The 24,619-nt window shown below is 43.8% G+C and overlaps 1 protein-coding gene across 2 annotated transcripts; it reads left to right on the plus strand.

Moving 5' to 3' along the window:
* Positions 1-24,273, plus strand: LOC139375872 (TSC22 domain family protein 2-like). Of its 2 annotated transcripts, XM_071117817.1 has the most exons (4): positions 1-2,389; positions 13,273-13,347; positions 21,865-21,916; positions 22,483-24,273. In XM_071117817.1, the coding sequence occupies exons 1-4, from the start codon at positions 651-653 to the stop codon at positions 22,915-22,917; spliced, it is 2,301 nt and encodes a 766-aa protein (XP_070973918.1). In that variant the 5' UTR covers positions 1-650; the 3' UTR covers positions 22,918-24,273. The 2 variants fall into 2 exon arrangements, with proteins under 2 accessions (XP_070973918.1, XP_070973919.1); XM_071117818.1 differs by lacking the exon at positions 13,273-13,347 and having other exon boundaries at positions 10-2,389.
* The last annotated feature ends 346 nt before the right edge of the window (positions 24,274-24,619 follow it).

The raw sequence follows: 24,619 nt of genomic DNA on the forward strand, positions 1-24,619 counted from the left end.
AGGCTAGCTAGCCATCTTGACAAGAATGAGGGAGGTAGCCGCTGTTCGGAATTTCAGTTCCCTGAAGTGTGAACTAGAGACGATTTATTCTTGGAAATGGGTTACATTTACCTTTGAAACGAGTGTGAGTATTGAATCGTTTTAAGTTCGTAAGTCAAGAGGGGAGAGGTGACTTGTTCCGAGAGATGTCTTACATACTTGTCCCAACGTAAAGAGAGTGTTGTTGTAGCCAGCTAGCTAGTTGAGTGGAGAGGTACGGGCCCGCTTCACAGTCTAAAGTAGCTGCCGCAGCTGGGCAACTCTATCTGCGACAGCCGCCATCTGACAACTACGGGGTCCGGACATTACTTTACTGAACAGGCCGGTACGGACGGATCAAAGCTTTGGATCAGTTATCGAATTACTACTTCTATTGGCAAACGCGGGACGTGGAAGGGTTGGTCTTCAATGTTATGAACTCGTAAAATGCAACAGGAGACGAGAGGAGGAAGGAACAAGGATGACTCATACTCCTCTTGATAATAGTTTAAAAAAACTTCCATCGATGCAAATTCGCTGTTTCAGATAGCCAGTTGTCAGCTGATATTAGCTAACTCACTTGCTTTTAACGCGAGACATTTAGACGGGAGTTGTGAACGCAGGCTCTCAAAATGTCTAAAATGCCGGCTAAAAAGAAAAGCTGTTTTCAGATCACAAGTGTGACACAGGCTCAGGTGGCGGCCAGCAGTGCCACGGACGACACGGAGAGCCTGGACGACCCAGACGAATCACGGACTGAAGACGTGTCGTCGGAAATATTCGACGTGTCCCGGGCTGACTTCGAGCCGGAGGTATGTGATCGAAGTTCGTCTGAGGAAACCCTAAACCATGTAGGGGAGCAAGAGGCACCAGGCGTTATGGTCCCACCGCGTAGTGTACCTAAAGTTGGGCAGATACCTGCAATGTCGGGGCCTCCAAATGAAGGTTTTGCTATTCGAAAGGCAGGAGTGGCAGGCTCGCCTCATGTTAGCCAGCAAACACTGGGAAGTGGTTCGTCAAGCGGCCTCCCTATTGCTCAGTCCGGGCTCATGCCACAGCCTGCCCCAGTGGCCAGTTGGGGGGCTACAACAGTGTCAGTGAGCACATCCCAGCCAGTAGTGACTAGTTTAACCCCTACTTCTGCTATGTCATCGACAGCAAGTTGCAGTTCACGTTTCAGGGTCATCAAACTTGACCATGGTACTGGAGAGCCCTTCAGAAAGGGCAGATGGACTTGCACAGAGTTCTATGAGAAAGACTCAGAGGGTAACAGGACTACGGATAACATTAGACATGCCAATGCGTTTGACCCCAGTGCTGACAGGGACAGCGGACTGGTGGTTGCACCGTCGACTCACTCCGGCCAGGGCCTAGACTCCATAGTGGATGCTGCTGCTCTTAATGCCTTGCACGTTCACCCAATGGACACACTGCAACAGCAGCAGCAGCCTCACCACCAAAACTACAACATGGGGCAGCCTGGAACAGCCACACACAACACTTTCCCCACCAACAACCTCATGGCTGTCCCAGGTCAGCAGCCAACGCTGAGTACTATCCAACCTGCTGCCAACCAGAACCTCTTTCCTGTGGGGCTCAACGGTCTTCCTCAAAGTGGCATTCACATACAGAAATCCCCAAGCACGACCCCTGCAGCCCAGACCCAGACGCTGGCTTACCCTCCCCAGCAGCAGGCCATGCTACAGCAGCTTCCACTGGGACAGCACCTGCCCAACCAGCCCCCAGGCCTGCCCCAGAACCAGGCAGACTACTACCAACAGAACCAGCCTGGCATGCAGGCAGTGGCCTCAGCCAGCCAGACCCTCTATGTGGGACAGACTGTGGGTCAGGGCCCGTCACTGGTCATGACTCCCGCCACCGGGCTTCCGATGCTGGGGCAGGTAGGGGAGATGGCAGCAGTGGGGGGAGGAGGTTCTTTACCTGTCAGTCAGCCAGCTTCAGGCCTGATGGGTGGAGGTGTTGAGTCATCCATGGTACTGGGCGGAAGCTCTACTCTGCAACAGCTTGTAGGTCAGTATGCCCCCACGGGTATTCGTCAACCCGTCGCCCTCCACCCTTCACCCCCCGGCACCCAAAACGTGCCCACCATTGTGCCCAGTGCCTCCAGCGCCACCACATTAGCCCCCACCGCCATGCCAAACCTGACTGCCTCCTTGTTGCCCGGGCAACAGGCCCGCGATGGCAGGGGGGCGCAGGGCCTCCCGGTGGCTGGGTTCAGCCATGTGGAGGAGGGCCAGCCTCCCGCCTTCTCTGAGAAAAACCTGATGAAGATCCCTGAGAGCCTGCAGCTGGCCAACAACCCCTCTGTGAACAGCCTGTTTGGAATAGCCATAGACGGGGACGAGGACAGGTAAGCCACCACCTTTCACCCTGTCACAGTTCACCATTTATCATATGGAAGGGAATAACCTGGCTAGAAAGTCAACTAAATGCTGTCGGGCCACATACTGGAGACTCTTAGGGGCAGGGCCATTCAGACGCATGACTGAGGCCTAGCTAATAATAGCTATTGCGAAACAATAGCTCAATCTCATATGTTGAGGTTTAAACCATTTTGGCACTGTTTCTCTCTTTTAAGCAGTACAATTAAGGGCTTGTGAGTAAGCATTTCACTGTAAGGTCTGCACTTGTTGTATTTGGAGCATTTGACAAATAAAGATTGATTTGAATTGGCAGGCTTTTATAGCAGTGTGGAAAAACATTGCAGCTGTGGATTGGTTGTATGAAGCGAGGGGGGGGGGGCATAAGCATGTGTGTGTGTTCACAAGGGGGAGGGTCTGTGTTTGAACTCATGGCTGCATGTAGCATCCAGTCAGCCAGCTCCCTGGACATGTAGATGGACTGGAGAAGAGGAGAGAGCAGCGGGTGTGTTCTGGAGACCTCTAATTTCTTTCCTCTTGTCACGATGACGTCTTGTCATCAGTGGTTTGGTTGGCGTGGCTGGACAGACAAACGGGGCTTTCTTCCAGGGCTCTGTTCAAAAGTAGAGCACTATGTAGGGACTAGGGTGTCATTTGGGATGTAGCATAGCTATACATGGGAGCGGAGGGGCTAACAGGCAGGAAATATGTTTCTCAGTAGGTATACTCTCGAAAGGGAGCTGGAGTGTAGCCCAAGTAACCCCCCCCCCCCCCAACTTAACACCTGGGTTAGATAGCAATGAGCATACATTACTAACTCCTTACTGGTGTACAGAAGTGTGTGTACTCGTGTTGCTTTGATGTATTCTGTTTTCAGTTGTTAGTCTAAATACAATGTTGCTGACTTGACCCAGGCTAATCTCCAGCTATCCTAATTCTGTTGCCATCACACGTTAAAGGTCCAATGCAGATGTTTTTATTTCAATATCAAATCATTTCTGGGTGTCGATTAAGTACCTTTACTATGATTTTTATTATGTTGACGTGGTCAAAAATAAACTTCTTAGCAAAGAGCAATTTCTCAAGCAAGAATTTTGCTAGGACTGTCGGAGTGGGGTGGGGAAAACTGAAAAGTGGCTGTTATTGGCAGAGGTTTGGAACTCTTTCTTATTGGTCTATTAACCACTTTATCGCCTGATGATGTCACCAGGCCAGCCAAAACTCCCGTTCTTCCAAAAAAGGCAGATATTTCAGGTGTTTTCTCCCCCCCCCCCCCCAAACATAATTTTCACTATTTCACAGTACACGCACATCACAGGAAAGTCATGTTTTTGACTGCACTCTGCCTTTAAGGCAATTTCTAAGTTGATGGCCTCTGTAACAAACTTGCAAAATAAGCTTATAGCCAGCCACCTTCTACACTGGAGGCCAGATATTCCTTTTGTCTTAGTCCTCCTGTGTGCTTGACCTTTTTCATTTCTTTTTTCTTTTTATGTTAGCTCCTGACCTAGAAAAAGGCTTCCTCGTTGAAGTATGGTGGAGGCTGGAGCTGGTGTTTTGCCACATTTCATGCTATCAGAATTTCCATTCACTTAGCTACTAGACCCCACTTAGGAAAAGGTTCTGAGAGGATGGGCCAGGAGTTGGTGCAGTGCTGTTGGGTGTTTTTTTTTTGGGGGGGGGGGTTAAGTCTAGCCAAGTGGATTGCTCAGGGACTGTTAGGCTGTATGATGTGTAAACATTTGATACAGGAGTCAAGTTTTTTACATTTTTTTTTAGATAGGCCTACAAACAGATATATTGAAGTATTGACTACAGTCTGGCATAGGAGCTTTACAGATGGTAACCTTTGATTGAAAATAGTACATTTAGTGTATACAGTTTAGGAACTAGACTTCAATTTAGGATGTGATCATCTGCTTTTTTTTGAGGGGGTTAGGGTTGAGGGGGTTAGGGTTGTGGGGGTTGTTAGGGGTGAGAGGTGTCACTCACACTTCCTGTTCATATGCTAAAACTTTCAGTTCCTGAGTTGAGTGCTCGTCGGGGTCGGCAAGCATTAGAGGAAACCGTGAAGTGCCTCAAATCTCTTGGTGGTTTCCATATACCGGTTTTATAGACTGAAATATAGCCTAGACTAGGCAGTATATATGCAGCAGCACAGGCATTTTGTTTTCGGTCACATGTCCTAGATGCCTACAATCGTTTGACCCTTTTTGTTGATTTACGAGCCCAACTTGCCTTACTGGCTTTTTCAAAAAATAGTTTTGTGTGTTTTTGCAGCACATGTTTTTATTTTATTTTGAAAGCTCTGGTTCTGCTCTTTGTTGATTCGTGAGCTTAACTTTCCTTTTTATTATCCTTTTGAAAAATAGATTTTAGTTGTGTGTTTGAACATACACAGTTTTGCCATTCCTAAGTTGCTGTGTTTTAAAACGGCAATGCAGAACCAGAAATCACTACTAGTTGTCACGTTCTTCTGCCATACATACTTTTTTCACTCTCTGTCTGAAACTTAATTCAAAAGCTCGTTGTCAGTCACCCACGGTCTCTTGTCAGGAGCTGAGTGGCGTATGAAACTGCAATGCCTCAACCAAAACCACACTGTGGCCCTGGCTGGCGAGACTTGGCTGTAACTTTGCATCCGTTTCAGTGCTTCCAATGCAGTCGTATAGCTGTGGCGCTGTGTCACGGCAAAATCATTTTCACCACGGCCCAAAAATATGGAACATGGGAAAACATATTTCTGCTGGGGCGCACGTTGAAGATGCTGTAACAGTCCACATTTATTTTTCCTCTGTAAACGAAACGAGTAATAAAATAGGAAAATCTGACAACCCCGTAGTAGAATAGTTGATCCATTTACCTCGTTGGCTTGTTGTGTGTTCTATGCCAGATAAATATTCAAGTTATGAGTGCCTTACGGAAACAATTACCTGACTCGAATATAGGCTGCAAAAATAGGCCATGTGACCTTTTTAGGCTCCGTCCTTCACATTTTTCCAGAGGAAATGCTCTTCTGTTCTGTCCATTACCACTCTAGTGTCTTTTTTGCCAGCGGGGAACATCCCATGTTGCAGTGTCTAGTGCCAGGCCCCTTGACTGACTGACAGGCATAGAGAGGCGAGGCAAACTGGCAGTTGTTGCACATCAGTTAAGTGTTGAATGACATTTCTGTTTAGAGGTGACTGAGGTATTCCCGATATCTCTAGGAAGCCGGCGCAGAGTGAGTGGAGTTCCATGGAGTCCTATTCTATAATAATGTTTCCAGATTGGTGTGTAGGATAGGCATGTGGGCTATGTACTAGGCCCATCTTCCTTGTTTACATCAGGGCTATAACATTCAGGTCCAACTAACCAGTTGTAAGTTTGTTTCCCCATTCTCACAATAGAAATCAAACGCCATCAAAGATGTTGGTGATATTGGGTTTCTAATTTGTTGCAACTGTCACTGTTATTGTAATGAGACCAAGTCACGATCTGATCTGTTGCACATTCTGCCCACATGTTTTAGAATTTGTAATGGGACATGGGTCCCCTTCCCTCAGCATTGAAACTGTTATTTTAATGGCAAGTTCGGGAATGTATTTTTTTTTTTTTTTTTAGAGTCAACTGTTGCATCATTCGTTAAGTCAGTATCCCCCTGCCAGTTCTTCCTGCAAGTGATTACTGTAGAGCTTAGCTGTGTCTTGACTCAAATCTCACCCCCCCCCTCCCCTCAGCCATAGATAGCCTGACGATGGCCGATTTTAAGCTGCTCTCCCCCGATTTATCTACTTTTTATTTCAGATTGACAGGCTGACTGCACCGCTCGTGTCGCCTGCGCGAGCGTTGCAAAATAAATTTAGAAATCTGTTATTCGGGCGGCAGCGTAGCCTAGTGGTTAGAGCATTGGACTAGTAACCGGAAGGTTGCAAGTTCAAACCCCCGAGCTGACAAGGTACAAATCTGTCGTTCTGCCCCTGAACAGGCAGTTAACCCACTGTTCCTAGGCCGTCATTGAAAATAAGATTTTGTTCTTAACTGACTTGCCTGGTTAAATAAAGGTAAAAAAAAAAAAAAAAACAATTATTGCATCCACACTGCTCGCCCGTGTCAACGAGCGTCTGCGTTGCCAAAATAGGATTCGGTTCTATTTCTGACGCAGATCGCGCTGCAAGTCCTGCCTCTCCCATCTCCTCATTGGTTTATAGAAGCAGGTACCCACGTGCCATCTCCTCATTGGTTATACCCACGTTGGTGACTGAAAGCCGAGTGGCGGTAATGCACCTAATTTATGAAAGTTGCCAATCGCAATATAAAGTCGAAGAAAAAGCCTGGAAGGAGTAGAGATGACTAGAATTGATTCGGTTGACTGTTTTATGTGTGGATTAAATGGCGGACTAGAGGACCTTGTGCATTTGAGGTAAAATAACAACTCAATGTTTATATCCCAGGACAAATTAGCTAGCAACAACAAGCTAGCTTAAAAAGGACAAATTAGCTAGCAAGTGCAAGCTAGCTAGCTAAATTGCCATAAATGTTTAATGCTTTTCGACCTGTCCCCAAATTAATATAATTGGTTCAGAGTTTGTTTTGATATTTTAACCTGCGTGTTGTGAACGCGTTTGGTGTGGGGAGACAAAATACATTTATGCACGATGGCGCAGGCGCGCAGCCGGTTTGGGTTCCGTGTTAGACGTTTAATGTATGCCTGATGGTCGAAAAACTTGTTGCAGAACATTTTGCAGCTTTATGTGGTGTTGTCAGAGTAAAATACATTTTAGGGGAAGATGTTTAACTAGATATACTTGTATAATGAACTGAGGCTATTTGCTTACAACAACAGTTTAACAACAATTGTAGCCAAATTTACCTTATGGTGTCAGTCAGTCTCTGTAAATCACCTGGTGGATGGAATGTGTTTTAGGTCTAAGTTAGCTGAGCTGTGCAACTTGATTCAGCAGCCCACTAGGAGACAAGGTGTGATTGACACTGTGAAATGAGCCAGTGTGGACAAGGCAGGGATTGACACTGTGAAATGAGCCAGTGTGTGGACAAGGAGGGTGTCTGGAAGGGGGGGGGGGAGTTGACAAGGGTGTCTGGAGGAGGGGTGGACAAGGAGGTGAGTCTGGGGGAGGGGTGTGTGTGTGGACAAGGAGGTTTGTGGCTTGGGTTTGAGTGTGTGTGGAATGTGGGTATAGAATGGGGGGTTGGGATGAACTTTTAAAAGTTTTGAGTACAATAGTCTGTTAGGGGAAGTATATGTATTTCATGTCAGGGTGTGTGATAACGAGTGGCACTTGGCCTTTAACCCCAGGGTGTCCAGTTGTATCCTGAGGGGCCTGGACCACCGCTGATCACTGTGTCCTGACTCGCCTGCAGCCTCTGCTACTCATTTACAATGTACCTGAAGACATTAGCCTGCATCCAGCCCCATGTTCTTCACTTTCATACCATTCAGCAGGCCCTGTTGGCTAAAATGGGTGAACGGAATTAGCCTACCAATGGTAATCTTTGCACTCATCAGCCTCTCTCAAGTCCCGCTGCCTTTTTAAAGATTTTATTGCTATTCTAAAAAAAGGTGCATTGTTCCCTGCGGACCCACTCTGCCGGTCTCTCCATTGTCGTATTTAGGTTCCCTTCTCAGTCATCACCTCTGCCCCAGGTACCGATTCCCGCCATTGTTTACAGAGAAAGGCACGTCAGCCCTAGATTCAGAAAGAAAGGCGCTTCAGAAAGAAATGCTCCTCAGCCCCTGATTTAATAGATTCGCTGTATGTCACAAAGGGCTAAAGCAGAGGATGTTATTTATGCACAGTATTTAGGTGAGTGGTGTTTTAAGTGAAGTATGTTTGAATAGTCAAGAGGCCTTTCCTTAGCTCCACTTTCTTATCTGTGTAACTCTGGAAAGCGCTGATAGATTGTCCAGGTAGGTTAAAGCAATGTCACAAACTTAATATCTGTAACTTTTCTGCCTAGCCTATCCACATCCTTACAAGAGTATGGGGGAAACACGACATGGCCTATAGGACATACTGTGAGTCCAAGAAACCACAGTTCCACGAAAGTCAGTTCCCTTGACTCTCTCCATAGTTTTGTTTTCCATCACCCCTGCTTCCTGATTTAAGGGTCTACAGTACAGGGGAACATTCCCAGAAGTGTGGCCATATTTATGAATTTACAGTGTGGGCATTGAGCCCCGTTCTCTTACTCCCCAACACCCCACTGAATTAAACCTGTGCCGCAGGGGGACTCTAACAGAGCGCTGGAATCTAAATAGTCTTGACCTAGTTCTGCCCAGGCTCTGATGGATGGGACAGATGGCCTCATGAACACCAGGAGAGATTGCTTCTTTCTAGGGCTGGGAATTGCTAGGGACCTTGCGATACCAAATCGCCATACTTAGGTGCCGATACGATATGTACTGCAATTGTCACAATTCTATATGTTTTAAGATTCAGTGTTCCTAACATATTGCTCACCATGTCTGCTGCAGAGGAACAAGAGAAATCTGACTGTTTTGATCAGTCATGGAAATAAATTGCTAAAAATATCTTGGCTCAACATTTTCAAAATTGGATAGAGAACAAGCTATAGATGGAAAAATACTGGAGTTTTGGTGGCAGTACAGCCGACTAGTGCAAAAATATTGCGATATTGTCAAAAAATAATATCCTGATTTATGTAACTGAATTGATTCCCTCCCCTTCAAAGTCCCTATGGCTTTTCACATGCTGAGTGAATTAGTGAGGTTGCTCTGAGGTCCAACACCCTGCAAGCAAACCAACCAGCCACCAGGCTCACTCAAGGCGGTTCTGTGTGTGCAGGGGTGAACGCAGCCAACGTTTGACACAGACAGAAATGGTTGACATCAATGGAAAAGAATGCCTGAAAAGGTTATTTTTGTTGAACTGGTTGTTCTGGGTCATTAGTTTTGCTTGAGGGCTGTATTGAGTTAGGTTAGACACCTTTCAACTAGAGGTAGACCTATTAATCGGAATGGATTATTTTAATTAGGGCCAATTTCAAGTTTTCATAACAATCGGAAATTGGTATTTTTGGGCGCCGATTTCCTGAAATCTTTTTTTTTTTATTTGTTGTAAATCTGTATTTTATTATTATTTATTATTATTATTATTATTATTATTTTTATGCCTTTATTTAACTAGGCAAGTCAGTTAAGAACACATTTTTATTTTCAATGACTGCCTAGGAACGGTGGGTTAACTGCCTCGTTCAGGAGCAGAACGACAGATTTTCACCTTGTCAGCTCAGGGGATCCAATCTTGCAACCTTACAGTTAACTAGCCCAACGCAATAACGACCTGCCTCTCTCGTTGCACTCCACAAGGAGACTGCCTGTTACTCGAATGCAGTAAGCCAAAGTAAGTTGCTAGCTAGCATTAAACTTATCTTATAAAAAAACAATCAAGCATAATCAATCATAATCACTAGTTAATTAACTACACGCGTGTCCTGCGTTGCATATAATCTGACTGAGCATACAAGTATCTGACTGAGCGGTGGTAGGCAGAAGCAGGCGCGTAAACATTCATTCAAACAGCACTTTAGTGCGTTTTGCCAGCAGCTCTTCATTGTGCGTCAAGCATTGCGCTGTTTATGACTTCAAGCCTATCAACTCCCGAGATGAGGCTGGTGTAACCAAAGTGATATGGCTAGCTAGTTAGCGCGCGCTAATAGCGTTTCAAACGTCACTCGCTCTGAGCCTTCTAGTAGTTGTTCCCCTTGCTCTGCATGGGTAACGCTGCTTCGATGGTGCCTGTTGTCGTTGTGTTGCTGGTTTGAGCCCAGGGAGGAGCGAGGAGAGGGATGGAAGCTATACTGTTACACTGGCAATATACTAAAGTGCCTATAAGAACATCCAATAGTCAAAGGTTAATGAAATACAAATGGTATAGAGGGAAATAGTCCTATAATTCCTATAATAACTACAACCTAAAACTTCTTACCTGGGAATATTGAAGACTCATGTTAAAAGGAACCACCAGCTTTCATATGTTCTCATGTTCTGAGCAAGGAACTGAAACGTTAGCATTCTTACATAGCACATATTGCACTTTTACTTTCTTCTCCAACACTTTGTTTTTGCATTATTTAAACCAAATTGAACATGTTTCATTATTTACTTGAGGCTAAATTGATTTTATTGATGTATTATATTAAGTTAAAATAAGTGTTCATTCAGTATTTATTGTTGTAATTGTCATTATTACAAAAAATATATATATAGGCGTTGAAAAATCATAATCGGTCGACCTCTACGTTCAACTATCAGTCATGTTGTAGCAAAGTTTACTAGTAGTTTTTCAACCAATTCAGGCCTAGGAATCAACAGCTTACATTGATATGGCTGTTATCTAGGCTACCTCAATCATGTGCTGATGGGCGTGTTGCATCAGGGGTTGAGGTCTGTTAGTTTAGGAGAAGGTTACAACCAGTCATAATTGGGCTAAGGTGTCCTTTCAGAGTCGGGAGATTTACAACTTGAAAACAGGAGAGGATAACCGCTCCAGTTCATCTGTTACATTGATGATGGTGTTCTAGAATCATGTGATCTAGGCTTGGGCGGTATACTGGGGTAGTTTGAAATACCGACGGTATGATTTTCAATATTGTCAACAACAACAAAAAAGCCTTGCAGGGTTGCATGCTTTTACCAGGTAAGTTGACTGAACATATTCTCATTTACAGCAACGACCTGGGGAAAAGTCACAGGGGGGAGGAATGAGCCAATTGTAAGCTGGGGATGATTAGGTGTCCTTGATGGAATGTGGATGGAAATGTATCCAGGACACCAGGGTTAACACCCCTACTCTTATGATAAGTGCCAAGGGATCTTTAGTGACCACAGAGAGTCAGGACACCCGTTTAACATCCCGTCCGAAAGACTGCACCCTACACAGGGCAACGTCCCTTATCACTGCCCTGGGGAATTGGGGTATATATATATTTTAGGCCAGAAGAAGGGGTGCCTCCTACTGGCCCTCCAACACCACTTCCAGTAGCATCTGGTCTCCCATCCAAGGACCAACACTGCTTAGCTTCAGAAGCAAGCCAGCAGTGGGATGCAGGGTGGTATGCTGCTAGCAAATGCTATGCCACTGCTTAAGTTAATTTATTTGGCACATCTTAGATAGTTATCTCCAGCTCAGGACTCCAGCTATGCATTTGGTTTGCTAACTTGCTAGCTATGTGGCTAATGCAAGATCAATCTTCTTGGTTCCGGCAGAGACAATCAATCCCCTCCTGGATCAAGATCCCTGCTGCCTAAATGTGTTTTATGTGTGTACAGGAACAGTATGAAGGTATGCCAGTCTGGATATTGCCCAACACTAATGTAAGCCCAGCCGAGCCCACAAACGACCTGCAGCAACTCTCTCTCCTCAGCTTGACCGGTGATGTAACGTCCTCTTTTTACATGAGTGTGTGTAAACGGCTAATTGAGCGGCATCGGTTAAATGATTTGAATTACATTTCTTTTCCTGTGAGCTTAATCTGACATTGCACAGTTTTCTCTAGAGATAAATCTGATCGAGCTGAACTGTAGTTTCCAACAGGCCAATATTCTACATGTTTTCTGCACTAAACTGTGGTAATAAATGACAATTGACCATAATCCATTGCTCACCTACTTGTCCGGTCTGGGTGTTTTCTTATCCGCCTGCTGTTCTAGGTGAAAGTGGGGCAGACACGGAGGGGAAAAAGAGACAGAAGAATGCTTGATGGAAAGGGATAGAGAGCAGTTGCTTTGCGGTATCTCTACCTGAAAATACGAGACAAGTTTATGAATAGTTGCTATTCAGCAGTCATAAAATAACGACTTATTTATTTTGAAGAACTACTAAAATAGTTTTTTTGGTCAGATCGCATAGCAGCTCTATAGAGATGAGATGATGACTTGGAATGAAATAAAAGTCATCAAATAAAACTGAATATATATTCCATTAAAGTCATGTTAAATGATGAGCAGTAATGGACAGACGCTACCAACATGAGATTTGTAATCCTTGTTTTATTATGTTACAGCATTGAACCCGCCTAGTGCCTTTTGTGGAACACTTCAAAAAATCAAAAACTATTTAAAAAATAAATAAATTGAACCGAACAGACCTCAAAAAGCACTAATTGCTCAACGCTATTAGTACTGCATGAGTTTATGTATGTTGGGTTTTGTATGAAGCGAGACAAAACGTGAAGGTGGAGCTCCAAAAGTGTTGTGTGACAAAGAGAGTTTGTGCCAGAGATTTCTAGGAAAAGAGCCTTGGCTCAATGTTCAGATATTCACACACATGCTGTACGGCGGGGTGGGGGGGATGCACACGTGTAGTTCAGTTTATGGACATGGGGCTTTGAGGGGGGGCATTTCTCCGTCCTCATGGAACATGGTGTGCTTGTGGCCTCCAGGGCCCCATAGTCGGGACATGGGAGGGAATGGTATCCATTTGAGCTCGCCCCCTATCAACACAGTGGTTGGCGAAATAACTCCTTTCCTTCTCTGCAGAACTCAACACTTAAGCCATTTTACAGTTTTTGCCTCATTTGCCTGTGCTGCATTATAAATATTTTTAAGAGTGTGGGGTTAGATGTACATGTATTGTTTTCAACAGGCACTTGAACCCCCCCCTAGAAAATTTTATTTTAATATTTGTGAATTACTTACTGTGTACTCATCTCGAACTTGTGACAGCTGACTTACTGAGACACCTTCAGGCACAGCCTCTGTCCTCCTATCTAGGTAACCATGCACACAGGGTGTTCTTCTGATTTTAAGTCAATTTAACAATACGAGACGGGTTTCTCGTTTTCTCCTGTATTCTCTGATTCATCCCCTCTCCTTTTCTCTCCTGTTTTCTTTTGACTTTGGTTGACACAGGACCCCCTCCATGGTGTTCTACCGGGCCTTCCAGTCTGGCAGCAGGCTGCAGGACTCTAAGGCCCACAGTGATAGGTACTGTACTGGACTGGATGGGACAGGCCTTCCTGTGTGTGTTTATGGTGCAGTGCATAGCAGCTCAGTAACAGTGAGCTTTCCTTTGTGGATGTGCATGGATGGAAACCGCATGGCAGTGGGAATGTTGGCCAGCCAAACCTCTCACACTCAGCCAATAGGCCTACATCAGTACATTTACGTTTTAGTCATTTAGCAGACACTCCTATCCAGAGCGACTTACAGGATCAATTAGAGCAAGTGCCTTGCTCAAGGGCAAATCAATAGTATTTTTCACCTAGTCGGCCCAGGGATTCGAACCAGCGACCTTTTGAGTTACTGGCCCAACACTCTTAAGTGTCAGGCAACCTGCCTCCTCAGTAACACTAAGGCCTACTAAAGTGCATCAACAAACAGTTGTTCCCTGAACCTCACCTCAACTGACTTAGTCATGGCCAAAGGTTTTGAGAATGACACAAATATACATTTTCACAAAGTCTGCTGCCTCAGTTTGTATGATGGCAATTTGCATATACTCCAGAATCTTATGAAGAGTGATCAGATGAATTGCAATTAATTGCAAAGTCCCTCTTTGCCATGCAAATGAACCGAACCTCAAAAAACATTTCCACTGCATTTCAGCCCTGGCACAAAAGGACCAGCTGACATGGCTGGAGATCACTCTGTCATGCTGCTTGAGTTTGAATAACAGACTGGAAGCTTCAAAAGGAGGGTGGTGCTTGGAATCATTGTTTTTCCTCTGTCAACCATGGTTACCTGCAAGGAAACACGTGCCGTCATCATTGCTTTGCACAAAAGGGCTTCACAGGCAAGGATATTGCTGCCAGTAAGTTTGCACCTAAATCAACCATTTTATCGGATCATCAAGAACTTCAAGGAGAGCGGTTCAATTGTTGTGAAGAAGGCTTCAGGGCGCCCAAGAAAGTCCAGCAAGCGCCAGGACTGTCTCCTAAAGTTGATTCAGCTGCGGGATCAGGGCACCACCAGTAGAGTTGCTCAGGAATGACAGCAGGCAGGTGTGAGTGCATCTGCACGCACAGTGAGGTGAAGACTTTTGGAGGATGGCCTGGTGTCAAGAAGGGCAGCAAAGAAGCCACTTCTCTCCAGGAAAAACATCAGGGACTGACTGATATTCTGCCGAAGGTACAGGGATTGAACTGCTGAGGTCATTTTCTCTGATGAATCCCCTTTCCGATTGTTTGGGGCATCTGGAAAAAAGCCTGTCCGGAGAAGACAAGGTGAGCGCTACTATCAGTCCTGTGTCATGCCAACAGTAAAGCATCCTGAGACCATTCATGTGTGGGGTTGCTTCTCAGCCAAGGGAGTGGGCGCACTCACATTTTTGCCTAAGAACACAGCCATGAATAAAGAATGATACCAACACATCCTCCGAGAGCAACTCGAGCAAAATATCTAAAGACACTGAAGCAGAAAACTTGGAAATGAATGTGTCATTCTCTCAACTTTTGGCCACGACTGTACACTGGTCAGTATGACACTGGTCAGTATGAAACTGGACCGAGTGGTGCTAGAAAGGAAGGTACTTTTCAGTCATAATATGAAGTCCTTTAGGGTAGCCTAGTGGTTAGAGTGTTGGACTAGTAACCGGAAGGTTGCAAGTTCAAACCCCTGAGCTGACAAGGTACAACTGTCGTTCTGCCCCTGAACAGGAACCCACTGTTCCTAGGCCGTCATTGAAAATAAGAATTTGTTCTTAACTGACTTGCCGAGTTAAATAAAGGTGTAAAAAACAAAAAAAAAATCTGATTATTCCTATTGAACATGACACATCCGATACCTTTCCCTATCACACCTACGTACAGAACATATGATTTGCCAGTATATTATGACCTCCCCCTACCCCTTTCAGACAGCATTCAGGGGGGCAGGAATTTCTTGAGGAGCGTCTATAAAAATGACCACGTGCCTTCAAAGTATTCACACCCCTTTACTTTTTACACATTTTGTTTTCTTACGAAGTATGATTTTAAAATGGATGAAATTATTTTATTTTTTTGTCAATGAGTTACACAAAATACTGTCTGTCAACGTGTTAGAAAATTCAAACATTCGTAAAACAATTATGAAAAACGATCTTGATTAGGTAAGTATTTAACCCCCTGAGTCACGCTAGAATCCCGTTTGGCAGCGATTACAGCTGTGAGTCTTTCTGGGTAAGTCTGGAAGTTGTAAAAATATCCATGCAACTTATTATGTGACTTTTTTATTACTCCTGAACTTATTTAGGCTAGCCATAACAGAGGTTGAATACTTGTTGACTCGACATTTCAGCTTTTCCTTTTTTATTAATTTGTAAATATTTTGAAAAACATGAATCCCTCTGATATTATGGGGTCTTGTGTGTAGATCAGTGACAAAATATATTTAATGGATTTTAAATTCAGGCGGAAACACAACAAAATGTGGAAAAAGTCAAAGGGTGTGAATAGTTTCTGAAGGCGCTGTACATGAAACCATATCTGAGGAGAGAGCAGCACCAGATTGGAAATGAATGCACATCGTTAAAACAGCTGAGGAGAACTGCACACATACATATGCAGTCATTTCAAATACCCGACCTCCCACAATGCTGTGTGCCTGAGCCACACTAGTACTAAAGCATTGATTGGCTGACTTGAGTGCTTTTTAACTGGGACGCTGCAGTAACATGCACTGCATCCGCCTGGACGAGTACATGTGGATTTCAGTTGTGCTGTGATTGTTTGGAGACTTTACTGTTACTGCAATCACCTGGAATGTCTATCTCTAGTTGGTTTCCATCACCACCAGCAGCACCACAGGATGGCGAGGGAGGAGGGATGCCCTCGGCCCAACTTTCAGACACTCAAAGCTGCCATGGGCTTTGGTAACTAGTTCTGTTATTTTTCTTGGCCTATGTAGCAGTGTGTAACCAACCCTTCATGATTCAACACCAGCTTAATTCAAACCAGCTGATTTTGTTAAATCATTGGATGGACGAGATGCTTTTGAAGAAAGCTGTGACTGTTCCACATCCAACCATAAACGGCTGTAAGCATCACAAAAATATTGTTGTTAGTGTCACAATAGATACTCTATGCACCTTCTCAGATTACACCAGGGGTGTCAAACTCATTTTGCCGCTGGGGCCCAAATTCAAGACCTTCAGACCTTCGCTGAGTTTCGGGTGGTCGCACTGCAAGAATTATGCCAATCAAAGGATTTTGGTTTCGTTTTTTCTATATAGATGCATAGGCTCACCAGAATGTCAAAAACGGTACAAGGTACCGCTAAGCTGACATGTATTAAAGTAGGTTCATTTGAGTGGGCACTGCCCAGACTGATCTATGGTCTGCTGGTTTGTGGCAGCGCTGATCGGTGCTGAATTCCACCACGGGCGCTGATCCAGCACTAGCTATCTTTGGCAATCCCTCAGTCCTTTACACTGAATAGCAGTATCTTCTATTCACTGTGTCTAATGGCCAGAACAGACTGTCCTCGTCGTGGTCACATTGACCTCTGTCAGTCATATAGTGAGACTCTACCATCCCTCAACCACCAGTGGCTGGTTTTATCCAGGTTCATCTTGAGCAATCCTGGAAGAACCACATGACTGTTCTATTTTGTCCTGTAACCCAGGCCTGTGCTATGTCACGTTTGTTCCTTTCTGAGCAAATGAATAAACAAACTCTCCTTCAGTCTGTCCCAGCATCTAAATTCGTAATGCTGGTATTGCCCGTTTACGCCCAGTTAGGCAGTGTACATACTGTACACTCGCTAGCTAGAGAGCCCAATGTTTACATTAGTCATTTTGGCAGTCGCTTTTATCCAGAGCGACTTTCGGGAGCAATTAGGGTTAAGTGCTTTGCTCAAGGCCACATCGACAGATTATTATTTATTTTTTTCACCTACTCAGCTCGGGGATTTGAACCAGCGAACTTTTGGTTACTGGCCAAAGTGCTCTTAACTGCTAAGCTGACATGTTTAATTCTGGTTGTTTTGATGTTGTGTAAGATTTTATTAAAGTGCCAGGACCAGTGACACCATGGCGACAACAGTGTTTGGTTTAGGCCTATGTCACATGATTAGGCCAGTCCATGTTTGCATTCATTCATTTGATTTAAGAATTTCAACTGATTTTAGTTTTTGGTCTCTCACTGGCATGGGACTAGTCTGGAGATATTTGGACTTGGGGCCCACGGCGAGGTCTGTGCTTTTACAGAGCAAGAGATCCGTCTGGTCAGACCTTTTTTTTGAAAACTTGTAGAAAACCTTTTTTATAGAAGGCCTGTGTGTACACCTGGAACTAAACAATTAAACACACATTGAAGTTTGTTTTGCCTGCTTTCTTCAAGGTTTTTTTGGGGTCCTACGTAACGACTCCCTGACAGTGGGGCCCTGCCTGGCTTCGCATGCGTTTGCTTTAGCCTGCCTGGTGTACCAGGTGGGCAGGGACAAATACTTTCAATATGTTTCTATTAGTTCCATTTTAACAGGCAAGCACAGATGTAAACATTCCATTTTTTTTGTCATGTTTTGTCTTATTCGGTCTTCATTACCCATCATCCTCTTGTCAACGAGCTCAAAGAGGAGATTTAGTGGTATAAATGATGTCACTGGATTGGCTGCAGAGCTAGGAGGGCATTCCTCTGTGGAGAAGCCTGCTGATGTTAATCTGCTTGTACTTCCGCTCTTCTTGGACAACTAAATTGGATGGTGAAAGAACAGAATGTCTTGTGTCGTGCTCCAGGGCCATCCAACACTCATTTTGAGGGAAGCTCTGTGTGTGTGTGTGCGCTCATTAGAGCCTGAGATGTCAAATCAGCAGCTGTCTTACCTGGTTCCTAGCCTTCTAAAGTGTGGATCACAACAATGTGATGACCGTTGTAGAATGGCACCGAATATCAACCTATGCAATCAGTCCTTGCTGATAAAGGCTACCACATATCTGGGTGAATACTGCATCCACACACACACACACACTGTGGGCAGTTGTAGGTACACCACCCGGTTCACAAAAATGCTTAAATCCTACAGTCACGTGGCCATGGTTTGCTATATAAACAGGCAGACGGGCATCGAGGCATTTAGAGACTGTTTGGTTGAATGTTAGAATACAAAACAAGTGACCTAAGTGACTTTGAGCGTGGTATGATCATCAGTACCAGGCGGTTCCAGTATCTCAGAACCCCCTCCTGGGGTTAACACGCACAACAGTGTCTAGGGTTTACAGAGAATGGTGAAACAAACAAAAAACATCCAGTCAGCGGCAGTCCTGTGGGTGAGAACAGCTCGTTGGTGAGAGGTGGAAGGAGAACAGCAAGAATTGTGCAAGCTAACAGGCGGGCCACAAACAGGCAAATAACGGCTCAGTACAACAGTGGTGTGCAGAACGATATCTCAGAACGCACAACTCGTGGGTTCTTGTCACGGCGGATGGACTATTGCAGCAGACGACCACACCAGGTGCCACTCCTATCAACTAGAAACAAGAAGTGGGTCTAGTGGAATCACCCACACTGGACAATTTGAGTGGAAAAACAAATCCCGGTTCCTGTTGTCATGCTGATGGCAGAGTCAGGATTTAGCGTAAACAGCATGAGTCCATGGCCCATCCTGCCTGGTGTCAACGGTACAGGCTGGTGGCAGTGGTGTAATGGTGTGGGGAATGTTTTCCTGGCACACGTTAGGTCCCTTGATACTAATTGAGCATTGATTCCATTCCCTGACGAATTCAGGCTGTTCTGGAGGCAAAGGGGGGTCCGACCCGGTACTAGATATGAGTGTACCTAGTAAACTGGCCACTGAGTGTATACTGCGCATTTAATCAAAATATCTTGCATGTCTTTCAGATTATTTATTTGGCTAAGATAATAAAGGAGATTTTATAGTTAGTCTTTCAAAGGTGTAGCCTTCATGACGCATCATGTGAACAGCTTTTGAAAGTCATGCTGTTTGTCAAATGTTGGCTGTATGGTTCATATGATATAGTATCAATGTCTTATTTCATGAAACCACACATCCCTTTTTGGGGTGTGGGGAGGTGTGCCCCTTTACTAAACTTAATTTGAATCTGCATTCTTGTGCAGAGCCAGCCTAACCTACTCCAAAATGCATGCGAGCTATAGGCATTTGTTACGGGTACTCCAAAGCAAGGTGATTCATTGCGGATCCATTCCATTTTACCACTTTCCCTGTTTTGTGGAGTCATTCTCACTTGGATACATGCCGTTGACCTGAGTCATAAACCACCATTGCCATTTGATTTATGATTAGTTGCGTAGTAACACTCGTTTTTGATTTAAAAAAAACAACTTGTTTCTATTTGATTGACCTGATTTTTAAAATAACTGGATATATGTACCATTCTCTCCCTGCATGTGCATCAAGGTGAAGGTGGCTGCGGGAGCAGTGAAATGTATCCCCACCGCATGCTTGTCAACCCATTTCTTCTTGTGGTGTGCGTGCGGGTTCTTGTTACATTTATCCAGGTGTAGCCTAGTGATACTTACGCCTTCCAGTAGTGTCCTTTCGCTCAATCACGTTCTATGAAAGAATACTCTCTCAACCATGCTCTACACTATCCTACGAACTACCGTGCTGTCCCGGTTCTCGTAGTTATTCCGGATCATTGGTCCATTACAGGGAACGACGCGGGTAACTTTTGCTCAGTACTTTAGTTTCACCGTCGCCCGTTTTCGATAGTGGAGCGTTTGTTTTAAGTGTGCCGTTTAATGCGGACTGGGTCTGTAGTTGTCGCTGATGTTTTTGATTTTATATTTTCTAAATTAGGTTGGAAATGTGGTTTCAGTCGGATGTTTGGAATATGTTTTGTGCACACGTTCGATAAATGTAGACTACATTTCCAAAAAGGTCACGGTGCAGAATTTACACCTGTCGTTGAATAAATGCATGTTAGTTTAGTTTTTTTATGTAAATTCTTTTCATTCATATAGATTTGCCTCAGCCATTAGAGTACAACAATACACACACACACACACAATTATCGAGGCACAAGACTTATTTTCATTCTGGTTCTCATCACTGATGGACTTGTGTCACAAGATGTGTTGTGTGGTTTTGTCTAACTTTTACGTTGCACGTTCATCTCGTGATATATTTTGATTGCACAGTTTAGGAATGTGAGTCGTGTCTCCATTTTTAAAGATTCACTATTAAGAAATCGCTCTGCCATTTCCTGGCTGCTAAAATTCAAATTGTTTAGCCTAATTTCAGTTTGTCAAAACAAGTGTAGTGTAGAGAATTATTGTTTGAAGCTGGTGTACAAAACCAAAAGGAAAAGATGCAAAAACAAAACTTAAAAATGGGAAGCATAGAAATAGCGCATATAGATCAGCTCTATCCCTTCTAAGACTTGCTTTCAATGAGAATATATAACTCACATTTCTATGTGAATTTTGTCCGGTCGTCCAAAAAGTTGCATTGCAGTGTTAATGCGGCCATATGGCTGGTCTTTCTCCTGTCGGCTGTGACCTACATTGAACTGTTGTCTAGGTCACTGCTAGTAGCTTAGCATGCTAGTAGTACTAGTAGCGTGGCATTCATATCTTAATAGGCTACCTTTTTAATATCATAATTGTCACTGATGCTTTACTGAATTTACTGCATTTGAAGCACTTACGATGTATGATAGAGTTAGGATATTTGAGGAATAATATGGAAAAAAAGTTAATGACTAATCAACCTGGTCTCAGAGCATTTCATATTATTCTGTACTTTAAATGGGTGGCTGGGTAGCCTAGGGCGGCAGGGTGTTGGGCTAGTAACCGAAAGGTTGCAAGTTCAAATCACCGAGCTGACAAGGTAGAAATCTGTCGTTCTGCCCCTGAACAGGTAGTTAACCCACTGTTCCTAGGCCGTCGTTGAAAATAAGAATTTGTTCTTAACTGACTTGCCTAGTTAAATAAAGGTCAAATAAAATATCTGAGACACTACATTTAATATTATGTGTTGCGTTTCATATGGTATGTATTAATTTGTGGATATCCATCACCCATTTCGTATGATATGTTACGAATTTACAATTCGTATTGTGTGTTACGAAGTCTAGCTAGCCGGCTAACGTTAGCTAGGGGTTTGGATTAAGTTTAGGAATTAGGGTTAGTTAACATGCTAAGTAGTTGAATGTAGCTAAAACGTAAAAGTTTTTAAAATGCTGAAGTTGTCCGTGATGCGTCGAACTCACAATCTTTGCGTTGCTAGACATTCGCGTTATACATCGTCCCTACTTTAAGTTTTTGCTTTAAGTAACCGTCTGTCTTTATGTAACGTATCATACTAATTTCAGTGTCCCGGATTTACATTTACTATGTTACGTTTAGTCTGAGACCAGGCTGGGCTACTAGGCTACTTTTCACTTTACTTTCATGATAAACTGGCCCATGGTATCTCTCAGGTTTCTAGTGTCAGAAATGTTCAAAGTTAAAGAAACCTTTTTTTAAAGTGTATGAAAAGTAATCAGTAATTAGTTAAATTAACCCTATGATTGTTTAATATTCTCCTCTATTCCTTTTACAGTGCCTCTGGAGCCAGTGTTGTTGCCATTGATAATAAAATCGAACAGGCGATGGTAAGTGTTTTTATTTAATCATATTAATTTTATGGTATCATTTGCTTTCATTCTTGTTTTAAACAGTCTCTTGTTGAAATCTCATTGTTGAAATGGAACTACTGTATTGTAAGGAACAAATCTCAACTCATATCATGTTTTAGGTTCCTGGTTTAGGTCCCTCCTTGGTACTTAACTGAAACTAAAGTAATTAAAATAATTTGCCATCTAGAGACTCCAACTAGTTTCCCTGGTCTGAGCCAATTGCTGACATGGATGAATACAAGCATAAATTGTGGTCTGACTTATCGCTGACTTCATTGCCGCTCCGGGCCATTTTTGTTTGCGAAATCATCATGTGCCTACAGGGTTTGCTTTGTTCAGTTAATGTACATAGAGCAGAACAACTAGCCTGTATTCTCGCAATGGCTGTTAGCGCGCTAAATGCTAATAACTTGTTCTGCTCTTTCCTCCCACAGAGGATGTTAGCAAGCTAAATGCTAATAGGATCTTCTGCTCTTTCCTCCCACTGAGGATGTTAGCGAGCTAAATACTAATAGCATGTCCCCTGTTTTCTCTCCCTTCAGGACTTAGTGAAAAGCCATCTGATGTATGCAGTGCGTGAGGAGGTGGAGGTGCTGAAGGAGCAGATCAAGGAGCTGTTTGAGAGGAACTCTATGCTGGAACAGGAGAACGCCGTGCTGAAATCCCTGGCCAACAGCGACCAACTGTCTGAGCTCTCCGTCCGGCCGGCCGCCACAAACTCCTCCTGCAGCACGCCTCCCCAGCAAGGGGTGGGCCAAGGCCAGCCTCAGCTCCAGGCCCAGCCTCAAATGCAGCCTCAGCTCCAGGCCCAGCCTCAAATGCAGCCTCAGCTCCAGGCCCAGCCTCAAATGCAGCCTCAGCTCCAGGCCCAGCCTCAAACGCAGCCTCCGCTCCAGGCCCAGCAACTCCAGCCCCAACCCCAGCTTGACGCCAGCCAGCCTTTGCTGCAACCGCAGCCCAACGGCAACTCCGCTTGAAGTGCATTCCCCCCCAGCAGGAGAAAAAAAAGCAGAAAAGCACCCTCCAATTATTCTAAATTAGCATACGAAACAACAAAATAATTATATTGTCTTGTTCTCCACCAGCTTGGCCACCACAACCAAGAGCAGTGCTTCTGTGCCTGTTTGGCTTTCCCAGTGTTAATGCAATCATTGCGCGAGAGAGACTGGGGCTTTTCTTATGGGGCGCCATACTGGAGCCTGGACTGGTTGAGTGCTGTGGACCAGATCTCCCCCCCACCCCGGCTACAAAGGAGTTGTGCAGCTCACATGAGGATGAATCGGAGCGTCCCAGAGTGGTTTTGTTGTTGTAAGAGATGTGTTTTTAGCCTTGCTGTTTCATGTTGTAAGTAAGAAGTGGGGGAGAGATCTATTTTCGGAGCCGCGCCACCATTTATACTTCGACATGAGTCCAATCCATGCATCAGTCTAAAGTTCTACGGTTAATGTTTATTTATTACGGGGCTGCTATTTTCATGAAAGGAACAATGTCACAAAAAAACGATAAAAAAAAAAAAGCTTTTTTTTTTTTTGTCATCAGTGTTTAAAATAGTCTGTACACACAATTGGCAGTGTATTACATTAACCAGTTGAATATGTAGGCAATAATAAAGAAACTCTGACATACGTCTAACACTAAACAGGCAGTTTTACAATGGAATTGTTTATCCGCACCAGTCAAGATCCAGTTTGAATGTACATTTTGTATAGTGTAAAGTATTAAGAACATAGCAAAGTTTGTACAGGTGAACACCAAGTCTACGGACAGGAAATCTGAACGTGAATCTGCGGTAGACTATTTTTTTTTTAACAAACTTCCAATCCAATTGCTAGTTTCTTTGTCTCCAAAATGGAACGTTTATTGTCATACTCGTCTTCTTGTACATGTGTTTTTGGGGTGGGGGGAAAAAAGCTGTGAAATCGTTCATACCTACTTTGTAACCAAAGATGCAAAGCTGTAATTTGATTTATTATTTTGTAATGTGCACTTCTGTATATTTTATTTTTCTCACTTTCACAACAAAATGTTTTTGTTGCTGTTTAGCATGTTCTGCATGATCTGTACTTTTCAAACCACTTTCTTACCTCATATTTTTATTCAGCACTCTTATTGTAAGATAGTAGTCTGTGAACAATGTAAATGGGGGGGAAAAAGACATGGAGACAAAGAGCTAAGGTTTTGGTAGAGCGATACAAACAAGTGTTAAGTACACTAGCTACAGAAAATGAAGTGAGCCATGTTTTGTTCATTTAAATGGTGTTTGAATTTCATATGCCAATAGTTTTGTTACATTGCAAATTTAATGTATTTAAATAAATGCAATATTCAGATTCCATTTTTTTCTGTGAGATTACTACCCATTAGAAACTACAGGAGACTGAGACATAATTTAAGTTGTCACAATTGTATGTGTAATTAGTTTCGCTACATAAATACAAAACGTAGTATTGTATTAGTTAGCTTCTATCAAACCTCACAACTTGACCATTGAGGAGTAATTTCCTTCCGACATGAACTGGCTTGTTAACCTGGTAGTTTTCATTTGATTAGTTCCATCAAACAGTCCCAGGCCGTTGTTACTGACAAACTATTGTGATAGTCGTGTTTGTCAGAGACTGCCATTAAACAGTGCCACTCTGAAAGTGGCCTGAGTGAGAGGCGGAACATATACATTTTTTT

This window comes from Oncorhynchus clarkii, chromosome 20, assembly GCF_045791955.1.
Source record: "Oncorhynchus clarkii lewisi isolate Uvic-CL-2024 chromosome 20, UVic_Ocla_1.0, whole genome shotgun sequence".
In the NCBI taxonomy this organism is placed as follows: Eukaryota; Metazoa; Chordata; class Actinopteri; order Salmoniformes; family Salmonidae; genus Oncorhynchus; species Oncorhynchus clarkii.